At 35.3% G+C, this 15,338-nt stretch overlaps 1 protein-coding gene across 1 annotated transcript; it reads left to right on the top strand.

Moving 5' to 3' along the window:
• The first annotated feature begins 605 nt into the window (after positions 1-605).
• LOC128156598 (uncharacterized) lies at positions 606-12,773 on the top strand. Its single transcript, XM_052818789.1, has 9 exons — positions 606-763; positions 4,220-4,437; positions 9,489-9,655; positions 10,046-10,296; positions 10,452-10,870; positions 10,990-11,271; positions 11,411-11,599; positions 11,897-12,044; positions 12,454-12,773. The coding sequence occupies exons 1-9, from the start codon at positions 655-657 to the stop codon at positions 12,714-12,716; spliced, it is 2,046 nt and encodes a 681-aa protein (XP_052674749.1). The 5' UTR covers positions 606-654; the 3' UTR covers positions 12,717-12,773.
• Positions 12,774-15,338: the final 2,565 nt, after the last annotated feature.

Here is a 15,338-nt window from a genome sequence, read left to right as displayed (position 1 = left end):
ATCTAAACGTTTGACATTGGGATTAATATGTGTTTCTGTAAAGTAAACAATTTCTAAACCGATATGTCTCAACTATGGAAAGCCGTTATGGAAAGCCGTAGGGTACCCTTTCCACACTCAACGTATCATAACTATAATATTATTTTAGCACTTAATAAAAAAAAAGAAGGAAAGAAATATTCAAAAATCAACTCAATCCATTCCTGAAATAACAATATATTGACAGAAATAAAGTGTTAACGCAAAAGATAGCCAAAATAGGAATTTAATCTTTTCCTTTTTTGCAAATCGTTTGCCACTACTAGGATTTTAAAGAGTTTGTTTAAATAGTTAATTTTGATCCTAACGAAGCATTATGCATGCAATGACAAATGTTCAAAATGAAAAAAAAAGTGATCATAAACCTGGGAGGATTTTACATACATAGCACTTCATATATTATACTTGTGTTACTAGCACTAGAATGAAAAGTCCGATTCATATTGTAACATTCAATAAAGTTTATCAATACACGGAATAAAGAATTTGACAAATAGGAACTATTTTCCGGATATGGTTCGTTTAGCCCGAGACCGCCGTAAGGCGTGTTATCAGAGGCCCTACGCGATCACTCTACCCACTATAAAACGGACTTCATTTTAAAGTCATGTCTATATGCTTGGCTTCCTTCGGGTACATGTACGGAAATCGTTCGATATGCTGAAATCTATACTTTTGCTTGCTGTTCTTGTTATACAGGTGCTATGTAATCACAAATTTGCAGGTAAGTGTAATTTAACTAATATGATTTGAATTATCATGAAAACAAAATTTATATATGAGTTTTTGGATCAATTTAATTAGTTCGAATATACAAGTCTGGGACACTTCATTTTTAATGAAATAAAAAGTTAATAAAGAATTAATTAAGGGTGAATACACGATACGTGTAATCAGTTATGCTAGAACGTTTACTGCATAAACTATCTTTTAAAAAATTTTCAAGCCAGTACAGGTTAATAACCGTCTGTGTGTATATGAATTCATTAGACCCTTGGGTATATATAAGTGACAGCAACGATCGCTGGACTCCCGACCTCTTTTCCTTTCATATTTTTGAATTTTAAATGCATTTGCCTCGCAAACAGTAGGTGTCTTTCAGCTATTTAAAGAAATATGAGTTTGTTTGTTTTTTTAATCATTTTATTTAGCTGCAACAGCCTGTTTTAATATTAATTCTCAATGTCGCTTAAACCTTTGTCATAAAGATTAAGATAAACAAGAGTTAAGATGATTCATTAAAAGTTATCAGAAGAAAGATTTCTCTATTTAGGAATGTATGGCAAACCAGTTTTAATACAGGATGACAGTAATGTATAATTTTTTGCTTCAATCAGGGCCCCTAACAAGCTTTTCCCACAAAAATAAGAGGTGCTGGATCGACTTCCACTCCACCCAACAAGTATAGATCCCGAAACTTTACTCTCTCTCTCTCTCTCTCTCTCTCTCTCTCTCTCTCTCTCTCTCTCTCTCTCTCTCTCTCTCTCTCTCTCTCTCTCTCGTAACTTACCCTTTCATGACATATTTCTGATCTAATTTATACATTCGTTGCACAAGATTACCTAAAGCAAACTTTTTTTTTTAAAAATCAGATCCTCTAAATGTACGGAGGTTCTGATATTTTAAAAATGTTTGTTTATTAAGGTATTTTTGTGCAATGAACTAGAATAGAAACATGTCATTAAAGTATAATTTAATAAAAAAAAAAATAATTAAAGTCTCGGGGTCTATACTTAGGCAGGGGAGGGGGGGGGGGGTGCTGTTCTGTCCTCAAGCATCTGTCTGTGACAAAAATATGACTAACAGATGTTTGTAAACAATAACGATTTTATCTTTTTTGTCATTTTTGAAGTAAATCACATTTTCACAATTAAAGTTAATATTCATGAAAACTGCAGCTCATATTGCCTTAACCCCCACCTCCAAAAAATTGCCAGACTCCAAAATCTTTTTTATAGGCACTGGGTGTCTTAAAAGTGTTATTGAAAACCCTTTAAAGATTGTTAAAAAAAATTTAAAAGACTGAATTCAAACGACTATTGAATATTCCACTACCAACTTTCCCGTAAGTCAGTTAAGTAAGCTTATATGCTTAATAATTATTTTTGATTGCATATTAAGTTCAAATATTTGTCTAAGGTCCGCAGACGTACATTGTTTTATCAGCTCGCAATTTGATATTCGTGTCATCCATTATGTATTACATAATTTAAGTGACATAATTCTACTTTACAAAATCTGCATGTTTACAAGTATGGGGACTCTTCGCAGGAGACCTGTCAGAATCTACCAGGCACAGAATCACAGGTTTTTAGGGGGGGGGGGGGGGGTTCAAGGTTTTTCTAGAGATGCCTAAATTGACTTTGGTCAGCAAACTTGAGTCGCTCATTCGTGGTATTTTTAGCAGTCGTTAAATTCATTTTACGTTAACGAATTTTACATGTACTCGTAACATCTTAAAAATGTTGATTTAATATATATATATATATATATATATATATATATATATATATATATATATATATATATATATATATATATATATATATATATATATATATATATATATATATATATCGATCTTTGAACAGTTTATATATATTTTAATTATCTTTATTCGGCACGCTTAATAAACAGTTTTAATGCATTCATATATAAATTTCTGTTACATGATCGGAAAATCTTTTTAGAAATGAAGTATACATAAACGCACAAATTTATAACAAAAGAAATCTTTACGTCGATCGTGTAAATGGTTAAATCGCGTTAATTGTCAGATCATTGAGTTTTGTAACGAAAAAGAATGAGCAAAGAATAACAATCACACAATGTCAATTAATTCAGATAAATATCACCCAAACAGGCATATATACTAGGGACGTTATATACGTCCCCGGCGTAACGATAGGGGAATGTGTCCACGGGCAGGGTATGTGAGTTTGATAGATAAAGCCCCAATTAAAGCACTTTTAAAATACCGCTATCTTGATCTTGTTTTGAAATTATTGTCTCACAATTGTAAACAAGAACTGGTAGAGTGACATGGAGTTCAGAGGAAGTGACGGACGCTAGTACTTATTAGATAATCTAACGCTTTCCTACTGTCTTGTTTTGAAAAGTTTAAAAGTTCACTGAGACATTCAAGAGAGATCCAGATAAAGGAAAAAATTTCCACAGTAAATGCTCTTAATGTTAAAAGATGTGACTTGATTTGATATCAAATTTAAATTTTTTTTTTTTTTTTTTGCCTCTAGTAGATATCGTAAACATTAGTTTTTTTTAACATACAACTTTGCTCGGAGGAAACCTTTCAGATTTTTAAATAAAATGAAAATTTGTCTCTAATGAACTCTGGAATAGCAAACAAAAAAGAAAACTATGAAATTAAATAAAATACTGTAAAAAATCAACACACTTGTAACAAATCCTATTCATTTCCTGCTGTCGCCTAAAAATTAATGGCCTTCCTTTCTGCTCACAATTCTCTAAGTAGAGCCATAATGACAAGCAATTTAAACACAAAACTTTCCCACCAAATTATAATTTGATGTACTACCCACTTAAAATGCTGCTCATCTTGGATATATATATATTGTATTGTATTGTATTGTTTATTAGTCAACAGCTGTACAGCTCATAGACATATACAATTGATATACACATGTTATAACACATATACTGGTCACTTGAAAAAGGCAAGTTTATACATGAAGTTTTCTGATTACAAAAGCATTCTTAATATATTTACCTAAATTGCACAAATCCTTTACATTTTGTGTTGACAATAATAGAATTAATTTAAAGACAGAGGGTTTAATATAATAAAACTTCTTAAGGAATTTTTCTCTTAAGTTACAGTAATAGGGACATTTCAATATAAAATGATATTCATCTTCTATATCTAAAGTACATAGAGGACATAAACGTCTTTGTAATGGAACATTGTTATATCTGCCAGTTTCGATGGTAAGACAATGGGATGATAATCTTAATTTACATATAAGTTTCTTATATTGTAAAGGAATTCTTTTTGTTAGATATGACTGCAAGGTACAATGATCAACTAAATATCTATAGATTGTACATTTGGAAGAGGCATTTATGTCAGCTAGTATATATATATATATATATATATATATATATATATATATATATATATATATCCTTTTCTTTTGAACAGATTACAACAATCATCCATGCAGAAGAAAATGCGACAGCCATTTTCCGATGATATGCGAGTATAACTTCACGGTGGAGTACTACCATACTTTGGCCAAAGCATGCTTCGATTGTCCACACAATGCTACTGACTGCGACCGCCCTCACTGTGTCGCGGCAGATGGAACAAAAAGGGGGATAATCACAGTGAACAGAATGGTACCTGGACCCGGGATCCATGTACGTAATAAAGTGCACAACGATCTCCAAAGCCATTCGTCATTTGTTTGTGCAACCATCCGAAAAAGTTTTAAATATTTGAATGAGGCTTAAAATTCCTTCAAATCGTTTTAAAATACAAGCAAACAGAGACTTCTTATTCTAAAGCACATGCAAACCCTCATAAAGAAAAATATCATTTTAATTGTTATAACTCTGTTCTATACAGTTAAAAAGAACCATATTCTTTGTTTTTTAATAGAATGATAGATTTTTAAGCACGTGTTTCACCTTTGCAGAGTGTACGGTGCTTTGATAACTGTGACATATTTAAAGTACAAGTTAATTACATAATCACTGTCAACCAAATGTTTATTTATATGGTAAAATGTACTGTTATGTAAAACATATTATTGAAGCTGAATATAATAAACAGTCTACACACACACATGCGTTGTATATGACATGGTGTCAGAAGTGGCTGCCAAAATCGGCCAGAAACCCAGACCAAACGAAAACATCCTTCAAGGAAATTAAGTGTTCGACATTTACAGTGACCATTTGAAGTCATATTTCATGTCATTTTGAAAAGATGGCATCGGACAAGGAGCCAAATCCGAAGATGGCCTGGGAATCTCAGGACCTCCCGAGTGCATTTAAGTCATTCAAAGCTCACTGTGAATTTATGTTTGGTGGACCTCTCAAAGGGAAATCGGAGGAACAACAGTGCAATTACCTGATGTTATGGGTAGGTGAAAAGGGCAGAAACATTTATTCGACTTGGAATCTGCAGGGTGATGACAAGAAAACTTTAAAAGTTTATTTTGACCGTTTTGAACAATATTGCAAGCCTAAATCTAATGTGATATATGCACGTTACAAGTTCAAGTGTCGCACTCAAGATGAAGAAGAAACTTTTGAACAGTTTTATACCGATTTGAAAGTGTTGTTCAATGACTGTGGTTATAATCCTGATATTGAGGATGAGATGTTGAGAGATCACATTGTGTTTGGTGTGAAATCAAAGAAAGTTCGTGAAAAACTCATTAGTGAAGGATCAGAGCTGACCCTACAGAAATGTACAGACATTGTAAGAACATTTGAGCTGTCACAGAAGCAATTGAAATCTATGAATTCATCAGGGGAAGACCCTAATGTGAATGTCATTGTAAAGAAGAAGCCGCAAGCAGTTAAACCTCGCGCATTCAAGGCAAAACAGAAGAAGTGTTCCCGATGTGGATACGAACATTTCTATAAAGATAGATGTCCTGCTATTGGTCAGTTGTGTAATTTGTGTCAGAAGCCTGACCATTTCGCAAGTATGTGCAAAACTAAAACACAGTCATACTCCCACAAGCATGTTAAAACCAAAGAATATCATAAACAGAAGAAGAAAGTGAATATGGTACAAGAAATATCATCAGATACAGACAGTGAAAGTGACGAAGAAAGTGATACATCTGCTGAAATATTTATGGGCATGATACATGAAGTTAACTCTGTAAATCCAGAATCAGACTGGACAGTAAACTGTAAAGTGAATGACCATAGTGTAACAATGCATGTGGACACTGGAGCCAAATGTAATGTCGTTAGCCGGAATGTTCTACAGCGCCTGAAATTCAGTGAAACAATACAGAGATCAGAAGCCGTATTGAAAAGTTTCAGTGGACATACCATGAAATCCACAGGATTAGTAGTACTTCCATGCATATTTCACCATGAAACATTCAACATTCCATTTGAAGTTGTAGACATCAAAACTCCAACAATACTTGGATCAGAGACAAGTCAACAGATAGGACTAGTTCAGAAGATGTTTAGTGTGGCACAATTTGAAACACAGGCCTCACAAAACCTTACCGAACAGTTGATACGCAAGAACTATTCAGATTTATTCATTGGTGTTGGTCGTTTACCTGGCAAACACAAGATACACTTGAAGGAGGATGTGCAACCAGTCGTCCATCCACCGAGACGTATCTCAGTAGCACTTCGTCAAAAGGTGAAGGACAAACTTAGAACCATGGAGAAAGACGGAATCATTATTCGGCAGATAGAGCCAACTGAGTGGGTCAACAGTCTTGTTACAGTCATAAAACCCAATGGTTCAGTGAGACTTTGCCTTGATCCTAGAGATCTCAACAAAGCCATAAGAAGACCCCATTATCCTATGCTAACCATTGAGGAAATTGTCACTCGCATGCCAAATGCCAAGTACTTCTCCAAGTTGGATGCAACTTCCGGTTTTTGGCAGATTCAGCTGGACGAGGACAGTTCCAAACTTTGTACATTTAACTCACCACTTGGAAGATTCAGATTCTTAAGGATGCCATTTGGTCTAAACTGTGCATCGGAAATATACCAAAGTGTGATGTCACGAATGGTGGAAGACATTGACGGTGCTGAAGTCATCGTTGACGATATTCTTGTGTGGGGTGAAACTCTAAAAGAACATGACGAAAGATTAAAGAAAGTCTTAGAACGAGCAAAAGACTATAATTTGAAATTGAGTTCCGAAAAATGTGAATTCCGCAGAAAGGAAGTGACCTATGTTGGACATGTTCTCAGTAGTGAGGGACTCAAGGCAGATCCAGAGAAGATCCGGGCCGTGACAGAAATGACACCGCCAACTAACAAAAAGGACCTAAGGAAATTCATGGGATTCATTCAGTATCTTGCAAAATTTCTTCCAAACTTGTCTCAGGAATCGGCACCCTTAAGACAATTACTCTCTAAGGATGTTGCATGGCATTGGGATGGAAACAAGCAGAAAAGTTTCCAGAAACTGAAGGAGATGGTAACCAATACTCCAGTTTTGACATATTTTGATCCTGAAAAACCAGTCTTACTTACCGTGGACAGCAGCTCAACAGGTCTTGGAGCAGCAATAATTCAAGATGGTAAACCAATTGCATTTGGATCCAGAGCTTTGACTACAACACAGCAGAAGTACTCACAGTTGGAAAAGGAGACCCTAGCTATAGTTTATGGCTGTCAGAAATTTCACCAGTATGTCTATGGAAGACGAATTCAAGTTGAAACTGACCACAAACCTCTTCAGTCTATCTTCCGTAAACCATTACATGACATTCCAGCCCGACTGCAGAAAATGGTTCTTACATTACAATGTTATGACTTGGAGGTAACATACAAACCTGGGAATACTCTTGTTGTAGCTGATCATCTATCCAGAAATTACTTGAAAGAGACAACAGAGAAGTTAGTTGATGAATTCTCCGTCAATGCTTTGTCGTACTTACCCCTATCACCTGGAAAGTATGCAGAATTACAAAAATCAGCTTCCGCAGATCTTGAAATGATTCTACTCAGTAAAGCTATTCTAGAAGGATGGCCAGAGAGTCGCGATCAACTTCCCGTGGAAATACGCACCTACTGGAATTACAGAGATGAACTTGCATGCATAGATGGCTTGATCTACAAAGGTCTTAGACTAGTGATACCACAAACCTGTCGTAAGGAAATGTTAGCGAGGATACACGAATCTCATTTAGGCATTGTAAAATGCAAAGCAATGGCACGTGAAGTCATGTTTTGGCCATCAATGGGAAGTTACATTGAAGATATTATCTCCAAATGCAGCATTTGTGCTACCCATCAACGACAAAATCCAAGAGAAAGTCTTATTCCTCATAAAATACCAGACCGACCTTGGTCTAAAATAGCCATGGATTTGTTTGAATTCAATGGACACCAGTATCTCCTGTCAGTAGACTTTTATTCAAAATGGCCAGAGATAGCGAAACTGGAACAGCCTAACTCCAGTTGTGTGATTCAACATCTAAAGAGCCTGTTCGCACGATATGGTATTCCTGATGAAGCCTTGTCTGATAATGGACCTCAGTTTGCTAGTGCTGAATTTAGGAAATTTGCCCAAGAGTATGAATTTCGCCACTTGACGTCTAGTCCCCATTTTCCCCAATCAAATGGACAAGTGGAACGAATGGTTCAAACAATCAAACACTTACTCGAAAAAGCAAAGGATCCTTACCTGGCAATCTTGGATTATAGGAACACACCTTTTGAAGAACTTGGATTATCGCCAGCTCAGTTATTTCTAGCGAGACGATTAAGGACAAAGTTACCTGTATCAGCAACACTTTTGAAACCACAAAACGCTGAATTTGTCAAAGAAAGCTTAAAGACTCGCCAGGCCAAGCAGAAGAGGAAATTTGATAAACATGTTCCAAAATCTGACTTGAAACCATTGATTCCAGGAGAAAAGGTTCTGATCAAACACAATGATCAGTGGATACATGGATCAGTTGCAGAGAAACATAAATTGCCACGTTCATATGTAGTTAAGGGAAACAATGGCAGGAAATATCGCAGAAATAGAAGGGACTTAAGGCCAACGAACTCTAATCCTGCAGAAGTGAGGGAAAAAGAAGAAAACCTGGAAATTACACCATTCCTGGATCATGCCGCCCAACATGGATCGATGGATCGTGTGGATAGGAAACCCGAGAGGAAACCTACTATTGGTAACACAGAGGAGATACAGAAGGACGCGCCTCAAAAGATTCAGAGTCCAGTGAAGACCAGGTCGGGACGTGAAATCAAACTTCCATCAAGATTCCGTGATTAGTTGTGAAATCAGTGATAATGTGTTTAATATTTTATTTCTTTATTTGAAATTATCAGTGAAAGTTGTAGTGGCTCAGACAGAGCATCGGTGCAACTTGTGTATTGATTCATAAGGATTCAGAGATGGAACCTATGACAGCAGAACAATTTACAGAATAGTAAATTTTCATTTATTAGACTTTTAAAGTAAAATTCGAAATTCTTTTCGTTTAATATAATTGTATGTAGATTGGCTTAAACTAAATTCTTGAAAGAAAGGGAGATGTGACATATTTAAAGTACAAGTTAATTACATAATCACTGTCAACCAAATGTTTATTTATATGGTAAAATGTACTGTTATGTAAAACATATTATTGAAGCTGAATATAATAAACAGTCTACACACACACATGCGTTGTATATGACAATAACCTGTAGGAACTAAATTTACCTTTTAAGAAATTATTTAAATCTGGTTGTAGATTTGTGAGGGAGATACGGTTGTTGTCAACCTGTATAACAAATTAGAGGGCGCTGATGGAATAAGTATACACTGGCACGGCCTTCACCAACGACAAACGCCACACATGGACGGGGTCTCCATGTTAACACAGTGTCCTATAAATGCTCATTCATCGTTTCAATACAAGTAAGAAAATAAGAATAGTTGAAACACGGTCCCGAAGAATACATTAAACGATATGATAATTGTGAACGCAATCTTGCATTTATGAAAATAATATTATTTCATACATGTGTATGAAATAATGTAGAACAATTTGTAAAGACAGTAATCAGTCATTCATTCTATTTATTTATAAGATTTTCTAAATATAATATGTGAATTGATTTGCAAAAGCAAAAAAAAAAAAAAAAAATATGCAAAACAAAATGCGTAGTACTCCATGCCACTACATGTAAGCACTTGAGCAACGTAGGCATAATGTAAAAGAGTTGATGCATACTTAAAAGTATTATAGGATTAAAAAAACAAATAAAGATACATTATTCCTTTTCAAAACATATCAGTTTTTTTTAGATTCAAACCCGACTATCCAGGAACCTACTTTTGGCACTCTCACTCTGGAACGCAGAGAATGGACGGTGTTTTTGGACCATTAGTGATTCGACAAGAAGACGCGGCCGAACCCCATCTTGGACTTTACGACCATGACTTGCCTGAACACACAGTTATTATAAATGACTGGTTGGTGGAATTATCTATCAATCGATTCACCAATCATCACTATGCAGGCGGTGATAATAAACCCGCCTCTATGCTGATCAATGGTGAGGTCTAAACTCGATTTTAAAAAAAATTATTGAATTCTTTTCCGACATTTTAACTCTCACATCAGTCTTCCATTTGCTTTAAAAGTTCATACTTATTTGAAAAGTTTTTTATTCTTCCATAAATTTTACGTCATTATTTTATCTACTTGCAGGCAAAGGAACTTTTCGAAAGTTCGAAAACCGTGATGGAAGCAATGAGACAATCTACACACCTCATGCAATTCTAACGGTCGAGCAAGGGAAACGCTACAGAATGCGTCTGATCAGCAACGGCGTATTGAACTGTCCCATTCAATTCTCGGTGGACAACCACTCTTTGACTGTCATAGCTACAGACGGTTTCCCAGTGAAACCTGTAACGGTTGAGTCCTTGAACGTGTTTGCAGGTGAACGGTTTGACGTTGTCATCGCTGCCACACAACCTGTTGGGAGTTACTGGATTCGCACGCGCGGTGAAGCAGATTGTTCCGTGAAATCAGCCCATCAAGAGGCCATACTGCGGTACCAAGGAGCTTCCGATAGTCTGCCGGAACAAAATACCGGATATGAAGCAGGACGACGCCTTGGAAAGGTACATGCAAAAGAATACTATAAACGCACATATAAATCAAATATATATGTCTGCTTAATAATACTAATATCTGTACAACATCAGGTATATTCAATGAAATTATTTGATACGTTAATCAGAAACTGAACCCTTGGAATAAAGAAGAAACTGATGACCTCGTTCCCGTGTCCCGATTGATTTCTCTTCGGGATAACGACGGCGCTTTGTCGAAAACACCAAACAAAACTATCTACATGTCTATGGACTTCAACAAGATCGACAACTACCGGTTCCATGATCCTTTGCTGTATCCAATTTCGGCCGTCGAGAGATCCAAACATTTGTACCTGCCCCAAATCAACAACTTATCGATGATACTGCCTCCCGCTCCACCCCTCACACAATTTAAGGACATTCCACAGGTATATACATGGATATTCAACAAATCAGACCTTATTCACATGTTTATAACCTTGGATTATCACAAGCAATTTTGAAGAAAAAAAATCGTTTGAATTGCGATTTGCACAAAAAGGTAATAATAAGAAAAATCTTTTACAGGAATTATTCTGCAATTCTGACACCGTTGGTCGTGACTGCTCCTCAGAATACTGTGAGTGTGTGCACGTTGAGAAAGTTGGACTAGGAGACGTTGTAGAATTTGTTATGGTTGACGAGGGTAAAACATTTGACGCCAACCATCCGATGCATCTTCATGGCTATAGTTACAGAGTGGTAGCAATGGGAAAGGTACGTGTGCAAAATGTAAAAAAAAAAGTTGTTGAATAAACGTAATAAATGTATATTCCATATGATATCTACATATTGGTAATCTGCTCGTTGTTTTATTATTATTTATTTTTTTATCTACAGATTTTAGTTAAATTATTAACCGCCGACTTTTTAAAGAATTATTTTAATATGAAAAACACAAGCTTACAAAGAAATGAGAAAAATTGTTGATTAGTTGGTTTATACATTGTGTTCGAAGTCATTTAATTGCTGTATGCAGCGATTGCTTCATTCATGTCATATGCTTATATGCAGATTGGCAAATCAACCACCATGCAAGAGGTGAAGGATTTGGACGCAGCCGGAAACATTACCAGGAATCTAAATATGTCAGCTTTAAAAGACACTATCACAGTTCCTGACGGTGGATATAGCATTGTCCGGATACACGCCACTAATCCAGGTACACTTGAATTTCGAGTATATGCAAACAAGTCAATTTAAAGTATGTATCGCTGAGGAATTTTTTTTTTCATATCGTTAGAAATGTGCAAGAAAAACGCCCAAGTTCGGGTGATTCTGACATTAAATATAAAAATGAACCCAAATTCCTATTCATTTAGTGGGACTTTATTTTCATACAACAAAAAAAAACTAATAGGCTCTGGATTGAGGAAAATTCTGACATGGTAAATATTTTCATGGTTTGCATTACGAATCATATGTCGTTTATACACAGCTTTTTAAGAGTACGTATTTTAATTTAATTCATCTGTATGTTGTGCGTATTAGGCAAATTTATTGTACACATATAAAACTCTTGACAACTTTTTAACATTTTATTTGACAATCTGTTTATTTTGGTTTCGCAGGGTTTTGGTTTTTCCATTGCCACATTGATTTCCACGCAGAAATAGGGATGGGGTTTGTTTTGCAAGTCGGAGAATTGAAACAAATGCCAAAAGCACCGCATAAGTTTCCAGTGTGCGGAAATTGGAAATATACAACTCCAGCAGAGGATGAGGAAGATGAGGACAAATGCCCCATCAACAATACCGGAAGTGTGCATAAAACGAGATCTGTGGCGCTGTTCATGTTCGGTTACTTGTGTTTTGTTATGTCATGTTTGTTGTAACAGTTTAAACACTCGATATGATACCTAATAAATATATATCAAGGGGATAAACATTGATATGTTTCTTGTAATTCTGTGGTGTGACTGGCCGCTACGATTTCACTTCGAGGCTACCCCGGACCGACTTGCAATCAATACAGGGACCATATGTGACGAGATCTCGATAGGTAGATTGTGCGATGTGTAAGCGAAAGTGAACAAACGTCAACAATCATTCAAAATTCGATCAATCAATGCAATAGTTAGATTTCATGTAATGTTTAATAAGATAGGCATAATGCACAAAGGCAAAAGCACATATAACATTTAAAATTGTTTCATTCAATCGATCGATCGATCAATCAATCAATCAATTAATCAGTCAGCAAGCAATCAATCAAATTCAATGCAATTTGACTGTTCCAATTCAATTCAGTTTATTTGCTCAAACCATGAAATGGTACATGAGGACAATCATTATATACAGTTCAAAAGTCAGAAATGAATAGATAAGTAGTAGATAAATAGTGAATAAGCATAAATATACAATATATACAAGGAAATGAATGGAGGACAGACTGTATATTTGATAATAAAATAACAATTTTTTCAGGTTTGTTACATTAGAACAAGACATAAGTTCACAAAACTTAATAGTATTTAGAACTGAACAATTTTTATCATCAAGATATTTATGTCTAAATATCAATAGCTCTTTACATTCAAGAATATAATGGAATTCGTCGGCAATTTGACCTGAATTACACAGTTTACACACTCTTTGGTTTAAACGAACATTGTACCATCTCCCAGTCTCCACTTGGAGATGGTGATTTGAGGTTCTAAATTTCATGTGGCAATATCTTAATGCAGTTTTAGTAACTTATTATTTTTCTTAAAAATCTTGTAAATTTGCTCTTTTGTCGAATCATTAATTTCACTAGACCATTTTTTGGATATATATTGGTCTTGTAACTTTTGTTTTACAATTGCAGAAATCCACTTTACATTTACGATATTTTGTTCAACACAAATATTTGAAAAACCACATATATCTAAAAAAAAAAAAACCCTCCTGCAATCCAAGAGTTTGACATGTTTCCCCTTTGATATCGCAAGACCAAAAACGTACCAAAAAAACAGATACAAATTTGCTTTCAGAGTTTGTAAATAATTGTGACCAGTAGGAAATCATTCTGGTATATACATTGCGCAGTCTGGTTTATTATTAATATGTACACGGTGTGACCGTTGGACCGAGCGCAGATTTAACACAGTGAAGTTTGATTTTTGTATAATAAAATCTATTTAAAACGCACAAAGTAGGATCCGCCAGTATGGTTGCCTACTCAAATCATTCGTCAAAGTTAAACTAAACGTCGCGTGCTCAGTCTACATTATGACGTCATATTTCAGACGTTCAAGTTTTGTCTTCGGAAATAGCCGAAGAGAGTTACGTGATTCCGATTTTTTTTTTTTATTTCTTCTTTCATTGTTCATCAATTTATTTCATATGAATGTCAATGTAATAAAATTGAATACTTTATTCAGAATCTAAAAGATCAGTTCCTTGACGTTAATGTTTTTATTTTCCATCTGATAATTGATAAGACATACATAGAACAAGTCGTGTTTCTTGATTGAAGCACTATTGAAACTTATCTGGTTTTCTTTTTAATGTATTTTAATTCAATTTACCTTCTATTGAAACACTGGAACTTAATTAATCGAGTTTAGGGGCAATAAACATCGATAAGTACCAGTCAATCAATGATCGAACTAACTTTTTAAAAACAAAATGGCTGCCAATATGGCGGCGCCCAGGGCTGGAAGAAAATTTTTTTGGCCTTAGTACCCCTGATTCAACTTTCATTTTTCACTGATTTTCTTATATATACGTGTTACCATTAATCCTCGCTTCGCGAGGCGGGCTTCGCCCGCCTCTCGCTGCGCTCGGTATAAACAATGTATGACACAAGCGCGTGCTTGTCATGTACGTATATGTTTAAGCATATAAGATTTATATTTAGATGTCGTCGGTCCTATAACACACCAAGCGGTACAGACACATCAAAAAGACAAGATTTCTCTGACATGGTCATAAAAACCACACACACACACACACTGCTTAACAGTTCTGGGTTTATAGTTCTAAGAGAGCCAGATGTCTATAGTATTAACATTTTTCATACCTGTTGAACTACAGTTGGATTCGACCCACAACTACATATATATTTCAAAGTGAGATGAATCTCAATATCTCAATTCAGTGATATATCATTTTCGGCATCTCCGTGTTGTTAATTACATGTTCATATTTCAGGAATTTGAGGAAAGCCCCAACTTCCGCTTGTATGGCGTTTAATTTAGGCAATAATGTGGGAAACAATCCGTAAAATATACGAAACAGTAAATTAAATAATGGGGTGAGGACAACTCCATTTCATAAATGCTTTCTCTCACAGTATCGATGTGCAATACCGTATAAAGCACGTTAAAACTACAGTTAATTAATGATAAAAAAAACCGCCAGCTTCTGAGCTGTACGTCTTGACTTCGAGTACCGCCGGAACTTTTCCAAAATTTTACCTTCGTAAGAACTGTATTAGATGCTATTTAAAAATGAAAAACTGCGGAAACAGT

Source organism: Crassostrea angulata, chromosome 7 (assembly GCF_025612915.1).
Source record: "Crassostrea angulata isolate pt1a10 chromosome 7, ASM2561291v2, whole genome shotgun sequence".
NCBI classification, from domain to species: domain Eukaryota; kingdom Metazoa; phylum Mollusca; class Bivalvia; order Ostreida; family Ostreidae; genus Magallana; species Magallana angulata.
Note: the sequence above shows the minus strand (reverse complement) of the source record. Positions and strands in the feature narration are given on the sequence as shown.